Here is a 16,153-nt window from a genome sequence, read left to right on the forward strand (position 1 = left end):
TTGAGAATCTCAGGTGGTGAACTCCATTCCCACCCTCCACGTCTGTTTGGGCCCTACCATTATGTAACAAAACGTGACAAACAACGTGATGAACGGTCTGGTTGGGCTCGGTTTAAATCTTCAGTCGCAACTACATTCTGGATCCTTGGCTCCCAGAAGCACCTTCCACTGCTGGACTGCAGTGCCAAGGTAAATGACTCCCCCTCATGTCTCCCTTGGGGTCTGCACCCCTCCCTGCCAACCACTGGCTGTCCACCAATGCCTGGGGTCCCGAATTCCACCCCCTTCCCTCCCCACCAGCCACTCAATTGCCTCATCCATTCACATCCCCCCTCCTCCCCGGCCAATGCCTCTGAGTCTTGACTTCCACCCTCTTCCCTCCCTGTCTTTCTGGCACCCACCCCACTTTCCTCCCTCCCTCCCTGCCAGCCGCTCGATTGCCTCCAGGGTCCTTGCATTCACCCACTCATCCCCCCCTCCCTGCAACCGTGCAAGTGACCTCCAGCAGCCCCCTCCCTAAGCTGCAGTTCTTCCCCCCACAAAGCAGCCCCTTCCCTGACTCCTGCCAGGTGGCTCAGGGCAGTTGCTGCACATGTAGCCAGATTGGCTGCTCTGCAGGAAAGAACATGTAACTCCCTCCAGCCATCTGGCAGGAGCTGCAGTTCTTCATGCATCCCACTCACCTTTCTCACCTGAAAGGTGAGTGGGGCAAGTGAGGCAGCCTTGCCATTCAAAGAGCTCCTGAACTTTTGCTAATATTCTGAGCCACACAACTGACACATCAAAACCCAGGACTTATTATTTGGACAGGTATATGTGCATATTTATTTTATTTTCCTAATGTTAACTGAGTATATTAGGAAAAATTGTCAATGCGGCCACCAGCAAAAGTTTGTGGCCACACTCTGAAGCCACCAAATAAATTGGGAGAACCACTGGCCTAGTGAATGCAACTGCTGGAGAAAAGGCTCTGCCCCAAACACAGTTAACATTGGAAAGTTTAAGTGAAGCTGTCCAAAAACTGATGGGCCAACATGAAGAGATGCTGAAAGTGATGACCAAGGTGATGAAAGAAAAAATCCCCATTAGTATGCCAAAGTATCCAAGCACCCTGGGAACCCGAAGATCCCCAATGAAGGATGAGCTGAGAAGGAACATTTGTTATAATTGTGAAAGGCCAGGGCAAACTAGCCGAGAATGTCCACTGAGAAGGAGAACATAGTCCCAGGCACTCGAAACCAAAGGGGCACCAGGAGTGAGTGGCCCATCTACAGAAGGCCAATGAGTGCCAGAAGGATTCCTAGGCCTGTCCATGGTGCAAAATCAGTCTGCATACAGTGTTGAAAGGAACATGGACAGTGCCAGCATATCTAGTGGCTTTTGTGAGCGAGCATTTGGAGACTGTCTAACTGTTGAACTATGTAAAGAAGGAGGGAAGATCAGATGTTTGATAGATACTGGCTCATTGTATTTTCAAAAATATTTGAAGGACAAGGAGCTGACTATGCACAGCACACGGTTTGTACGTCTAACAGCAGTTAATGGATTGGTAATCCCAGTGGTGGGATGCCTGGAAACAGACATAGTGTACATGGGCCAGACACTGCAAGAAAATGCATCTTCATCTTGACAGACAAAGTCTCTGAAGGCGGTCATATGGGAAAAGGAGTCCCAGGATTCTAGGAATGAATATCATTAGTGAGCTGAAGGAGCTACTGTTACCAAGAGAAGGAACCAGGAGAACGAATCATCATGGGCACTCTAAAAAGAACACTGTCCTGAGTAGAGTACTGGCTCGGGCGGAGGGGCAGAATCGTTCCCTGAGCTCCACTGGGCAGATTGGAAATGTTAAAGTGGGCGAAAAACAGAAAACATTCCCCTGCTTATATCTGTATATTCCCACTGGCAGGATTATAGTGAGTGCTACAATCCTCAGAAAAGGGAATTGAGAAGTTCTTTTTAAAACAAGAACACTAGAACAGCTTTCTGAGAATGAGGTATAGATGCCAAATTGACAGAATGGTGCTGCATAAATATATGAACAGCCCTCTAGGGTTCCTAAGTTAAAAACATTATGGAGGCACAGTATTTATGTAATTTTAGCACTCTGCACTAGACATAGAACCTGTGCTAATATGCAAGCTTCACAATATTGCAAAATAAACCCCAATACTCTCAAGTATTTTCACACTAGCTAATGTATAACATCCCAATGCTCAGACTAATCCACTTTAAGAGACATTGTATGGAAATGGCATGCCCTTTAAAACAATCCCCAAAGCTTAAAAAGTCTAGGTAATTTCCTAAGTGAACCAGTGCTATCTAAATAAAAAAAACAAGGTTACGTACCAGTAACTGAAGTTCTTCGAGATGTGTTGCTCATGTCCATTCCACTATAGGTGTGTGCACGTCTCTGTGCACGGTTACCCGGAACTTTTTTCCCCTTAGCAGATCCCGTAGGGCCAGCTCCGGCGCCCCGTGAAACCCCGCGCACATGCTGCGGTATGTGAGGCACTGTAGGCCCCAGCAGGCCCCTGCGCTGGGATACTGTAAGATAGGCCTGAACCATGATACTATGTGAAGCTTAAGGATTAATCCTGACACTGAGAAAGAGAATAAAAACTAGACATTAAGATAAGGATGTTTCAGACAAATTGATTGTTTGTTCATGCCACCCCAGGCTCCACTATGATAATCAACTGAAGTAAGAACATCCTGCCTAAACATTCTGTGATTTAACATTATGACACATTGGAGCCCTGTTGTCTGTTACATCCCTGAGTGAATGTTTGGGAACATCCTGAAATCTGATTGTAATACTTTACAAGTGCAGTGAAATGCCCAATGAGTATCTATCAGGAATGTGGTTGATGTGTAAACCATAGGGCAATGAGGGGACAAATAAGATTTCTTGTACTTTCTTTTTTAGTAAAATGGTGTTAGTAAAATTGGTGTAGGTATAAGGATTTTATTAACTTAGTGAATAAGATAAAGATAAGAATGTTATCAATTAAATGGAATTTAATGTAATGATTTTTAGTAAGTATGAATGAGGAATGAATGCAGTGTTAAGTGTTGAGATAAGACGGCAAGAAGATAATTGCTGAGGCAATGCTCTCAGTCTTGAAGGCAGGAGGGAGAGGAGATGAGATGTCTTTGTTTTAAGAACTTTTACAACCTAGATAGCCGAAGATCTGATAACCCCAGAAGACAAAGGAGTAACACCCAAAGACAAAGTGTGAAACAGGAATGAAGGAATGATGAGAAAGCTGTCACACTTAGAACTGCAAACGTAATTGATGATTACATCAAACAAGGAGGCTATCTGACATGACAAGATCCATAGACCCAAATGGGGATGGATTAATATAAAATGGGAAGAAGAAACCTGGACTTTGGGCTCGTTCTGCATACCCCAAGGAGCATTGTGTCGCGACCGACAAAGGCCTGGCTCCAGTCTCGTGCCTGAATTACCTGGCCAGTGATTCTGTGCGGGCAACAAGGGACTGGCAATTATATCCCTTTTGCAGAACTCTGTGTGTGTGTGTGTGTGTGTGTGTGTGTGAGTGTGAGTGAGTGAGTGAGTGAGTGAGTGAGAGAGAGTGTGTTTTAGGCAATTGTTTTCTTTTGAAATGTTTCTCTTTTTTGTATTCATAATAAATGTGGCATAATGCCTTATCCCCTGAATAAGATCCTGCTGTTTATTTTATAAGTACAACAGCACTGCCGGCCCTATACCCCCTCAGTCTCTTCTTTCTGCCAATTCCGGCAGCGGGGACGGGGGGGGGGACGGGGGGGGGGGGAAGAGGGTTGTGGAATGGACATATTGACAGGTTGAAATTATATCTGCCCAAGAGGGCCTGATGGTTGGCAATCTTGAACTTCAGACTTGCTGTGGAATAAATCTTTCTCCCACACAAGTCTAGCTTCTTATTGTCCTTGTTCTTGGGAGTTGACCCTGGCTGACCTTGCCTGTCTCGCTGGTTAGCCGCATCTACTACAAGGGTTCCTGGGGCAGAGTGAGTGAACAAATACTCAAACCCCTCGATCAGGACATAATATTTTTTCTCGGCCACCTTTGACGTAGGGGCGACCGAAGAAGGGGTTTGCCACAGGGCCTTTACAATCTTAAGGACCCTTTCATGGACTGGGAGGGCTACTCTCGCTGGGGCAGCTGCCGTCAGCCCATTAAAGAGGCTATCTTCGGCCTCTTTCAACTCCTTCACCTCCAGCCCCAAGTTGGAGGCCACCCTCTTGAGCAGCTCCTGGTGCGCCCTGAAATCCTCCAGTGGCACCGAGTGGTCTCCGGAGACCGCCTTGTCAGGTGAGGAGGAAGAGGACTGCCGAGGTGCGTCCTGCGGGTGCTCCCCCTCCTGGTGAAGGATTGCACCCACTAAGGATCCCTCTACGGGGTCTGTCTCCTTGTCTGAGGAGTGGTGTCTATGGGCCTTCTCCTGTGCCAGAGGCATGGACTGCACCCCCGGTGACATAATGGATTGGGGCCCTGGTCCCACCTGGATACTCCATGGGGCCCAATAAGGCCATTGTTGCAACCATTGTCCCTGGGGCCAACCCAGGGCTGACTGCGCCACAGGCTGTGACGCTTTGTGGGGACATGGGGTCTCCCAGGGGGGACAGTCATCGATCGAGCCGGAGTCATCATCATAATTGGAGGCCCTGAACCGGCAGTGCTGTGTACATCCTCGATCCCAGGCACCCTTCCATGCTGGGGACCACCCTCCCGATGCCTCCAAACTGGAGGACGATGAGGACTGCCTCCGTCGCTGCGAGCGGTGCCAATGAACGGGGGTGTACTCCGAAGAGCTAGAGGTACCGGAGCGTCATCTTGGTACCGATGATTTCTGCTGCCACTTGCCTTGCGGCCCTGCAGACATCTTCAGTGACCGAGGTTTGCGCCGCTCCGAACTCCTCGGTGCCGAACCAGACTTCAGCGACCTGGTTCTGCATTGCGGACTGTGCGTTGCCAGCTCTTCCTCCGACGACCAGGTTCCCTGCCGTCTCAGTGCAGGCGAACTCCTCGGTGCCAGGAATCTGGAATGGGAGCTGTCTGAGCACCATCTGGCAGACCTTGACTGGTACCGCCTCTTGGCATGCACTGCCTCCGGTGCCAGGGATCGATGTATGTGCCAAGAGGGAGACTCCACGTCCTCTGCTGGAGCAGGTCGGCTTGACTACGCCAACCTGGTGCAACTACTGGGGGAACTCCACCGCCGTTCAGCGGGACCCAACGCGGGTTTTCCCTTCTCCCTCGGTGTTGACGGCATCGACAGGGGCACTCTCCCACTCCCAGGAGTCAGGGGAGGCTCCCTGACCAGAGATGCAAGCACCAGAGAAGACTCGACGGGCTGGGTCCGGTGCATCTTCGTACTCAACCCTGACCGTACCGACGGTGCAGGGTAGTGTCCGCGCTCTGCATGCTGCTTCTTTCTCTTCGGTGCCGGCGATGTTGCGCGGTGCTGAGTCGAGGGCGGTGCTGATGGTGCACTCTGTACCAAGGTCATGCTCAGTACCAAGGTGGAGTGGGTTTGCTCGGATGCCAGGCAGAGCACTGCCGCCATTAACAGGGCTTTCAACTGGATTTCTCGGTTCTTTTGAGTCCTCGGTTTGAAATCCCTGCAGATCTTGCCCTTTTTTTTTTTCTGTGGGCTTCCCCGAAGCACTTAAGGCAGCAGTCATGGGGGTCGCTGAGTGGCAAGGCCTTCCCGCAGGAGGCACACGGCTTGAATCCCGGTGACCGGGGCATGGCCCAGCCACTTGAAGTCCCCACAGGGACTTGCCTTATCTCTAACTACTCTTAACAACATTTAACAACTACTTAACTAACTAAAACTGACTTAGAATATCAAAAAAGTCCAAACAAAGGGAACAGTACTTGCTGAGAACAAGGCTAGTTCCTGCAACCGTGACGGGCGGAAAGACGGAATTGAGGGGGCGTAGGGCCATCAGCGCCTCATATACCGCGGCATGTGCGCGGGGGTCCAGGGGGTGCTAGAGCCGGCCTTAAGGTATCTGCTAAAGGGAAAAAAGTTCTGGGTAACTGTGCACAGAGGCGTGCACACATCTATAGTGGAACAGACATGAGCAAGCACTCGAAGAACAAAAAGCCCTTTTGACATCTAAGGTATGGAGTCTAGCTTTCCCCAGGTAAGAATGAGACCCAACCTGCAAGTTATTCTCAGATTCCAACTTTAAATCTATAATGTTCTATTATTTTATTATTACTTGTATTCTATGAGTACTTAAAGACATTGGATGGGGCCCCATAATGCTAGGACTGTACAAAAATAGAAGGCCATGCCCTAAATTATGTACAATCTAAGGGCAAGAAAAACAGATACATACAAACAAATATAATAAGTTACAGTACAATTCCTCCAACTTGTCACTCACATAACACTCCTTCTCTAGTCCTCCCTTTTGCTCACCTACCAGACAATCTCCTTCATGGTTCTCTTTTTCTTTTTTAACCTCAAATGCTATCCTCCGACCCTACCTAACCCAAAGAAAAACACTGGGCCTCAGTCTGTCAGAAGTCTATCACCTCTAACTTTCACATTATGAAATCAAGCTTGTTGTAGTTTCAATAGAGGTAGCTTTTACAGTTAACTGAAAAGGTTGCTCCCTCTCCCCCGCACTTTTTTTTTTTTTTTTAAGTAAGTACTAGCATGTCCTGGATTTAATTAAGAGTGTTGTCGTTTTCAACCCAATGCCTCCTACTACTATGTTGGGGTGCTGGAAAGGTACCAATCAATAATTTACCAATATTATCACTTCTTTCAACATGTTGGAATTGCCCGTAAATGACTCCCACTCAAATACTTATCACTAACTCTTCCTGAGATACCTAAACTTAAAGCACTAAGATTGTAGGTTACTGGTAGGCTTAATTTGTGTATGCAGATTGGTTATTGGCACACTTAACCATTGGATTTGTGCAGAGTACCTGCAGTACACAAATTTGAATATTTATCCATAAGGGTGAAATTCTGCTCTTGAGTGCATGGATTCAACTGGTGCCCCAATGAGCATAAATGGCAGACTACTGAACCACTGGACTCACATACACATACTGAAGAACATGAGCTAAAATATAAATATATAATAGAAATATATATATAAATATAATATATATATATATATATACACACTTACCCTGGTATTGTGCCATGTCCTTTGACCAGAGAGATTCTGTTCCATATTGAGTCTCATCATACAAAAACCTAACTTCTGTGGCACCAGCATCTTCTGCATTCTGGATCAGTTCCTGACAGCAAAATAACCTCCAAGTTATTACAATAATTTTATGCTTAACCCTAACTTTAATATTATACTCATGGCTTCCAAACTTGAATGTAGAAAAAATTATAGGTCAAATGTTTCAATACATTTTCAATAAGTGTTATTTTCTCCAATTTCCTTAAATTAAAATAGCCATGTCTGCATTTTATTACAGGAGAATGTTCACTAAAACATTAATTACAAAATTGTTTTAGAGGGCAACTATCATAATCAAACAAAATTTTTAAAATGTAAATTATAAAATTTAACCTTATTAAAATCACAAATTGGATTAACACAGCAATCAAGCAATGATGCAATGATGCAACATATGATGAAGGAGAATCAGCAATCAAGGATTAAGATTACACAGTAATTTTCAGACTAGAATCAAGCAAGAAGCAATGCAAGGGCATTGTGTTGAGCCCTGGGTTGGGGGATGTCGGAGGTATGGAGCCCCTTGTACTACTCTGCAGCAGCCCCTCTCTCTAACTTAGTTGAGTGTGGCAACTACTGTCTTTGAAGGGCGCAGCATCCAGCTTGCTTTTCAACATATGAGCAGTCATAATAATTGAGGGATGAAGGAGATAGGGAAGGACATAAAAAGGGGTGATCCCTAGAACCCTGAGGCACCTCCTTTCCCTAGACCTGCACCACCACCCTAACATCATTAATGTAATTTTTATTTTTCTATATTTTGTTTTCTACCATATGTGATTAGGACTATGTTTCTATTTACATACCTGATTTTAACAATTAAAAAAAAAACACCTTTTCATGCAATCTAGGATTCTATGGAAGTGATAATTAGCACTGTTAAATTAGTCAGAGCAGAAGAAGGATTATTATAAAGGACAATATAGTCAATGAGCATCAGTAATAGAAATAGACAGAAAAATTCTAACAGTATGAGTATCAGTATATTAGGACCTAATTCTGCAAACACTCATGTACATACTTAATTGTAAATGGGACTAACTTATAGTAGTAAAGTTTAGCACGTTTCAGTGTTTGCAGGATCCGGGCCTTAGATACTACATTATTTTAACTGGACCGCTAAATACATTTCTAGGCTCCAAAAGATCCATTCTTCAAGTTTATTTTTTAGGCCTAAAAGGTTCTTTTCTATAATTAAGTTAGGGTGTAACCATGCTTAATTGAAGAGCTATTAGCTGTAGTCACTATCTCAACGTATGAACAGGGTTCATAAAAACAGAGATATAGTTTCACAATTCAAATATACAATAGGTATCAGATTTGCTCTCTCAAATGCACATTTTTATTTATGAGCATTTATAAAGACTGACAGACATTTAGTATTAAGTTCAAGTCTAATAAAGAACTGACAGTAAAATAAGTTTGACAACCAATGTTTACCATAGTCTTGAAGAAAGTTAGGTATTAGATAATCTCTTTACTTTTCATTCTAACAACCCATCAGTTCCACATATGTGCAAATGACAAACTTAAATAAAAAGAGCATAGACTACTTCTTGCTAATGTCAACATTACATCAAGTGCATGCTAAAAGATAGTCAGAGAGATGGAGAAGGAAGAGAAATAACCACAGTTCAACAAATAGTAATATATCAACAGAATCTCTGCATGTGATGCTTAGTTGCTCCCATAATAATTATCATCAACAATGGTGCAAGAAGATACAGAAATCACCGAAATTCCAAAGGGGTAGCCATGTTAGTCTGTATACAGTAAAACAGCGAGAGTCCTGTAGCACCTTAAAGACTAACAAATTTCTGTGGGCATAAGCTTTCGTGGGCTGCAACCCACTTCGTCAGATGCAAAGTCCTTACAAGCATTACTACCATCATTATTATAATAATAATTATATTATCTATTTGAATAGTTACAGTCCTGCATTCCTTCTGAGGCACTTCCTCAGAAACCATTACATTTTTTGGCTTGTTTCATTTCAATACTATATATTTAAAGAATTCCCAGTACTCAAATCAAAATAAAAATCAGCAAAGTTTCTGTCAGCACCCCCTAAACACTCTGCAAACGTCAAACAAATCAGCACACTCAGGGCAGCTCTTATACCTCTAGAACTTCCTGCCCTGGCTTCTGGGCAGCGAATCTTCTGAGACTAGGCAAGGACTTTCTGAACCTAACTCAGATCAGAGGCACCTGAGAACTTCAATTTAGAGATATTCACAGCTGGGATTCTTATATTGGAATTTAACCCCTGCCAAAAAAAAAAGTGCCGGTGACTGGGTTGTCAGGGCTTCCTCCTAGGAGCACTACTGGGACACTGTGTGCTACAAAAATGGAAGGCCTACACATCTTATCAATTGTTCCTATCAAATTCTTTCACAATTTAAGCTTTCACTTAACATATATACATACATAAATATGTTTCTAGCCCTTATGATTGCGAAGAAAACTTTCCAAAAGTGCACCAATGTGGTGATGTCTTACTAAATCTGAGGGGGGGAGGAGGGAGGGAAGCTCTAACACAAGTATGAATTGCCCAATTCTTCTTAACAGGGTTGGAAATCTGATACCTAATGATGACAATGTAAGTAAAAAACTGGTTGGTTGCTCCACTGCTAATAATTTTATCTGACATACCCAAAAAGTCTGGTAATGTAGGCCAAGCACTACCATTTTTTCCCTTATACTCTGACCCCTGGAGAGATAGAGACCTACAGTCTCCCAGGGCTGACAATATGAAAACAACTTTAATGAGCACTATTTTCATTTTTAAAAATCCAGTGACAACTACCCATGTATCTTGCTACTGGAATTCAATTCTATACGAGAAATGTTTGTCTGCTCCTATGATGGACTTATTATTTGAATTGCTCCAAAACTGTGCTAGTTTTTTTTTACAAATAAAAATAGAGACACGATCACTGCTCTGATGTGCTTAAAAGTGTTTATAATCTAAACAACATTACTTTATGGTACGGTCATGATATATTAAAGAGACAGGTGGTTAAACAGGAGATGGATTAAGGAATTGGAGAATATCATAGATTTCAGAATAAAAATTAATGTAATAAATCTTTAAATTATATCAATGCAATGGAGAAGTGAGACAAGCAATTTTACTCTGAAATGTTCATAATTCTGAACAAAACATTATGGTTGTTCTTTCAAAAGTTTACAACTGAAGCCTGAATTAATGCAGCTTTGAAACTTTACTATGCAGAAGAAAAATGCAGTTTTTAGCCATCTTAATTTAAATGAAAAACCACAGAAACAGTTTTCTTAGTTTCTCAAATCTTTTTTCTAAACTTTTCCTTTTTTTTTTTTTTTAAAGTAGTTTACGATTAACATAGTACTGTACTGTATTTGCTTTTTGCTTTTTTTTTTCTGGTCTCTGCCTGATTGCATACTTCCAGTTCCAAATGAGGTGTGTGCTTGACCAGTTAGTTCATAACTTTGAGGTTCTATTGTACTCAGATACAGTATTCAAGAAAATCAATGTAATTTAAAATAAGTTCTATTCATATTACAATTTTATTTGTTGTAATATTCAATGGAAAACAATATTTATGTAACAAGCAAATTTTAAATGTTCAAATTACCTCCTCAGGTAAGATGCATTATTGATGTTTTTGGTTTCAGTAATCAACATGAAATAATTTCTTAATAATAATAATTACTATTATTATTTTTGCTTGTATTCTTTACAAAATACAAAATTTTGTGAGGAGCAAAAAGAATTGACCATAAACTAAAAAACAAGCACAAGACTCACTTGACACTGACCTCAAAATGGAAAAATATGGAAAGATATACGTACTTATATCAGAATGAAAATCTCATGAAATGAAAACATACAATACACTGTACAATGTTCAAAATAACCTTAATCTGTGGTGCATAGCTACTTAACAATAATAAGTATGATTTATTTTATACCTTAAGAATTTGTCCTCCTTCTGGATATCTTCTTAAAATGTCTTTAAGAAAATCAACAAGTGGTGGAGTTGTTTGGCCAAAACGGCCTAAAGACACAAAAAGAAAAAAATCAATTGGTTATTGTATTACTGTATTTAATTTTAGATTTATTATATACTTATGTGATCACTTGGTTGCACAAAATTATTTTTTTAAATTCACTCAATGCCAGGTGCCAATGTCATAAAAAACTCCCATCACATATATAAACCATTTGTATGTGGCACAATTAACCCTTTTAGACAAAAGCATAGGAAAACAGAAGGCTCTTATATCTTGCTCTGAAGGTCAACATGCCTTACCCACTTCATATCTGTAGGGTAAGAAAATTCCAGTGTCAAGGTCTTACCCCAAGTACACCCTACTTCCACCATTAGATGTTCAAATCTAGGCAGTATAACCAAGAGGATCCTACATGTTTTTTAAACTATCATGATAGTATAAGGCAGAGAAAGGTAGTCTATCATGTACCTAGAGACCTAAATCATATAAGTCTTTGACAAGCAGTGTCAATGTATTGACTCACACTGAAAGCTAGTCCATCCTTCAGAGAAAAGTGAATTAATGACGTGCAATTGTTGTTTTCTGAAGATGTACATCAGAAAACATCAACATTCTTCAGTTCATGCTCTGGTCTGTGACCAAAGCTGCAGTCTTAAAACTCAAAAGTTCTAAAGCTGTTGCTTCCCGCAAGGAACATGCATCACTCCCTAAAATGTAAAGTAGGCTCTCCCTGGTGTTCTAATAACTATTCCTTTTCTAAACAGTTTGTGAAATAATGTGCATATGTATATAAAAAGGAACAGAATAATAGACAATTACAGAATTCTCAACTATATGGGGAATAAGTTGCTCTATTATAGTGTCTATCCTCAGAGAAAAATAAATATAAATAAATTCTCTTTTCTAAAGATAACTTTTAAAATAGATCACCATTAAAGGACCTTGAAAGCTTCAGGAATGTCTCTATAAAACAAAATCCAAGAACAAGAAACTGCACAGCCAGCTGATGTAAACAGACACTTTTCTATATTATAAAGAAGTATACGATATCCATAAGACAATAGTGACAGCTACAACATTAAGTAAACTGACAAGGGGGCAGAAGAGTTTGAAGGCTTCTATCCTGAGAAGAGGTTTTGTAAGATCAAGAAAACAAAGCTGGACTCTTGCCTAGCAGCCGCATCTTACCAATAATTCTTAAAGAATGTGTTTAAAGAATTCCATATCACTGCCTTATAAAGCTTCTGGACATAATCAGTTAGATGCTTCCTACCACAGACTGGAACACTTCTCACTTCACTGAGGGCACCGCAAAATAATCTGAAATAACCTAAGTGATATAACTAAAGGAAGACAATAGGCTAATCAACATTTCTTGCTAAAGTCTCAGGTCAAAGCCCTAATCTATCAATGCCAATGAACATTAGACTGTCTTGAGACGATGAATCATTGGTGCCAGAAATCAAGAGCACAGTTGGCAGCACTTTAAATGTCAAGCAGGATAAACTTGACACAGATCTGGTTCCATGATTCAGAGGAACTATGCCTTATTTTATAGGATATTAGTATAATTCACCACTGGACTACAGTGTTGAGGAAGTAGGGGCAAATCTTCAATGTCTTCCAGCAACCAACACAATGGGTTTTACTGACTGGCTGGGGTTGGTGAGTGACAGCTTTGGGGCCTTATTTAAGAACATCCATACTGAGTCAGACCAATAGTGGTAAAATTCCTTGTTGTTGAACCCAAGAGGAGCAACGTCTACACTTGGCTCAGTAGAAGATACCCATCCAAATACCACGCCCTTAGGTGGAGTGCATGTGAATTGGGATGCCTCATCTCACCGATGTACTGGCTCAGTAGATAGGGGAAACTGAGAATGGGAATCGATGGGTGGAATGACATGTGGAGGAGATTGGGAAACCAGAATGGTCTGGGTGAGCAGGGGGTGATCAGAATGACCATCACTTTGTCTCATTGGATCTTGTGCAGCACCCAAGGCAGGAGCGGTAGTGAAGGGAAGGCGTAGGTGAGTTGGGCTGACTAGGAGAGCGTCGCTCTGAAAGCTGTGGCGGAGGGCTCCCCTGAAGCACTATGTAGCGCATTTGCTCTTCATCTATGAAGCGAAAGGTCTCTGGTCAGGGGTCTCCCATCGGGTGAAGATATTGTGTACTACTGAATCGTGAAGTTCCCACTTGTGGTAGATCATCAAATGTCTGCTGAGTGAGTCCATGAGTCTATTCTGTGTCCCAGGAAGACAGCCTACAGACTAGAGAATCTGGTGACTGATGCACCAATTCCAGAGATATACTGCCTCTGCACATAAAGCAGTTGATTTCATTCCTCACCTGCTTATTGATACAGTGTTGTCTGACATTATGTGAAATGTGATGGGATTGAATGAACAAAAGAAAGGAAAGGCAAGCTAATCCTACAGCTCAGAGTTCCAGGATATTGATGTGCATCTTGGATTCTCGGGGAGTCCACATTCCCTGTCATGAAGTCATCTGTGTGGGCTCCCCAGCCTACTAGGGTTGCACTGATGATGAGCGTCTTGTCTGGGGAGGAGGGAAGAGAGGGAACCCCCATGCATACATGACATAGGTCTGTCCACCACTAGAGGAATGACATTATCTTCGCAGGAACTGTCAGCATAAATCCACAGAGTGAGGGTTTGGCAAGTAAACAAACTGGAGCCATGTGTGAAGACAGCGGGGGTGGAATCACACAAAAGGAGTCACACAAAACCATGTGACCAAGGAGGCACGGACAAGTCCTGGACAGCACATAAGGACTGCTCACAATTCGAATTATGATGCCAGTTAGTGTCTGGAATAAGTCCATGGGCAAGAAAGCTTGTGCTGTGTGACTGACTTTATGGAAGCCCCGATGAAGTCTAGAGATTGCATGGGGTCAAGGATTGATTTCTTGACATTGACACTGACTCCAAAGGAATAAAGGAGGCTGAGTAACATGGAGGTTGACACATGGGCTTCTTGCCTGGATCTGATGACTAGGAGCCAACTGTCGAGATATGGAAACATGAGGAGACCATAATGCCAGATGTGAAATGCTATTGCAGAAAATACTTTGGTGAAGATCTGGGAAGTACTCCAAAGTGGAGCACTCTGTATTGGAAAAAGTGGGTGACCACTGTAAATCTCAGGAAACATCTGTGGGCAGGATGAATATTAATGTGAAAGTAAGTGTCTTCCATCTCAAGAGCCGTAAAGCACATGCCTTTCTTTAAAGATGGAATTATTGCAGCTAGCATGACCAGATGAAAGGACAGTACAACCTTCTGTAACTGCTGTTCTTTGAGATGTGTTGCTCATGTCCATTCCATGCTGGGTGTGTGTGTGTGCACCACATGCATTGGTACTGGAGATTTTTCCCTCACTGGTATCTGGAGGGCCAGCTCTTGCACCCTCTACAGTGGCACATGTATGCACCAGTACATAAGGTGCTGCCGGCCACCCTTCTCTCTCAGTTCCGTCTTGCCGGAACTCTGACAGAGGGGAAGGAGGGTGAGCTGTGGAATGGACATGAGCAATACATCTCGAAGAACAACAGTTACAGAAGGTTAGTAACTGTCTTTTCTTCTTCGAGTGCTTGCTCATGTCCATTCCACGCTAGGTGACTAACAAGCAGTACCACTGGAGGTGAGCCAGGAGTTCATGGACATGCTTCTTGTAAAACTGCCCTGCCAAAGCCCACATAGTCCCACGCCTCTTGCATGATGGTGTAATAGGAAGCAAAGGTGTGCACCGAGGACCCCATTGCGGCACTGCAGATGTCTTGTACCACAACTTGGGCTAAGAATGCCGCAGTAGAGGCCTGAGCTCTTGTCGAGTGGGCTGTCAGAGTAGCTGGGGGCATGACCTTCACTTGCTCATAGCAAGCACGTATGCAGGAAGTGATCCAAGAGGAAATTCTTTGTGATGAAACTGGCCGGCCTTTCATGCGATCGGACACCACTATGAAGAGCTGAGTAGACCTCCAGAAAGGTTTAGTCCTTTCTATATAAAAAGTCAATGCTCGTCTGACGGCTAGAATGTGTAGGCACATTCCTCTTGACAGCTGTGAGGTTTGGGAAAGAACACTGGCAGGAAAATGTCCTGATTAACATGAAACTGTGACCCAATCTTTGGCAGAAATGCAGGGTGAGGTCTCAACTGGACCTTGTCTTTGTAAAACACAGTCTAGGGAGGCTCTGAGGTCAGGGCCTTGATCTCCGAGACATGCCTCACTGATGTAATCATCACCAGGAAGTTGACCTTCTAGGAAGAGTGGAGGAGGGAGCAGGACGCCATGGGTTCAAAAGGTGCCCAGTAAGTCTAGAGAGGACCAAGTTAAGGTCCCATGGAGGGACTGGATTTCTAACTTGTGGGAAGAGTTTATCTAGACCCTTCAGGAGACTAGTTGTCATTTCATGTGAGAAGACAGAACGGCCCTGGACCTGTGGGTGAAACGCAGAAATGGCTGCTAAATGTGCCTTGAGCGATGACAGTGCTAGACACTGCTGCTTCAGGAAGAGTAAGTATTCCAAGATGGATGGCAAAGGCACTTGGGGTGGGGAGAATTCTTGCTCTCTCGCCCAGCAGGAGAAACGTTTCCATTTCACCAGGTAAGTGACCCTAGTGGAAGGCTTCCTGCTCTCTAGTAAGACTCTCTGGACCTGTGCCGAATAAAATCATTCGGCCAGGCAGCATCCACACTGCCAGGTGCAAGGAGGCTAAGTTTGGGTGCAACAGCTGACTGTGATCTTGTGAGACCAAGTCCGGACAGGCCGAGAATGTCCAAGGGGATGTCACTGTTAGGTCCAGAAGCATGCCGAACCAGTGCTGATGGGGCCAGGCTGGTGCAATCATGATAACCTTCGCCTTGCCCCTTTTGATCTTTACAAGGACCCAATAGACAGGA

The 16,153-nt window shown here is 43.2% G+C and overlaps 1 protein-coding gene across 3 annotated transcripts in view; it reads right to left on the minus strand.

The window, feature by feature from the left end:
* Window positions 1–16,153, minus strand: part of SACS (sacsin molecular chaperone) — a 118,616-nt gene that overhangs the window by 39,703 nt on the left and 62,760 nt on the right. For all 3 annotated transcript variants that reach the window (XM_067562873.1, XM_067562874.1, XM_067562872.1), the window contains 2 exons: window positions 11,188–11,273; window positions 7,174–7,285 (listed from right to left, as the gene is read on the minus strand). In XM_067562873.1, coding sequence (XP_067418974.1) covers window positions 7,174–7,285; window positions 11,188–11,273 — 198 coding nt within the window. The remainder of the gene's footprint in view (window positions 1–7,173; window positions 7,286–11,187; window positions 11,274–16,153) is intronic.

This window comes from Emydura macquarii, unplaced genomic scaffold (genome assembly GCF_026122565.2).
Source record: "Emydura macquarii macquarii isolate MOO-44397 ecotype Brisbane River unplaced genomic scaffold, CSIRO-AGI_Emac_v2 contig_2473, whole genome shotgun sequence".
Lineage (NCBI taxonomy): Eukaryota > Metazoa > Chordata > Testudines > Chelidae > Emydura > Emydura macquarii.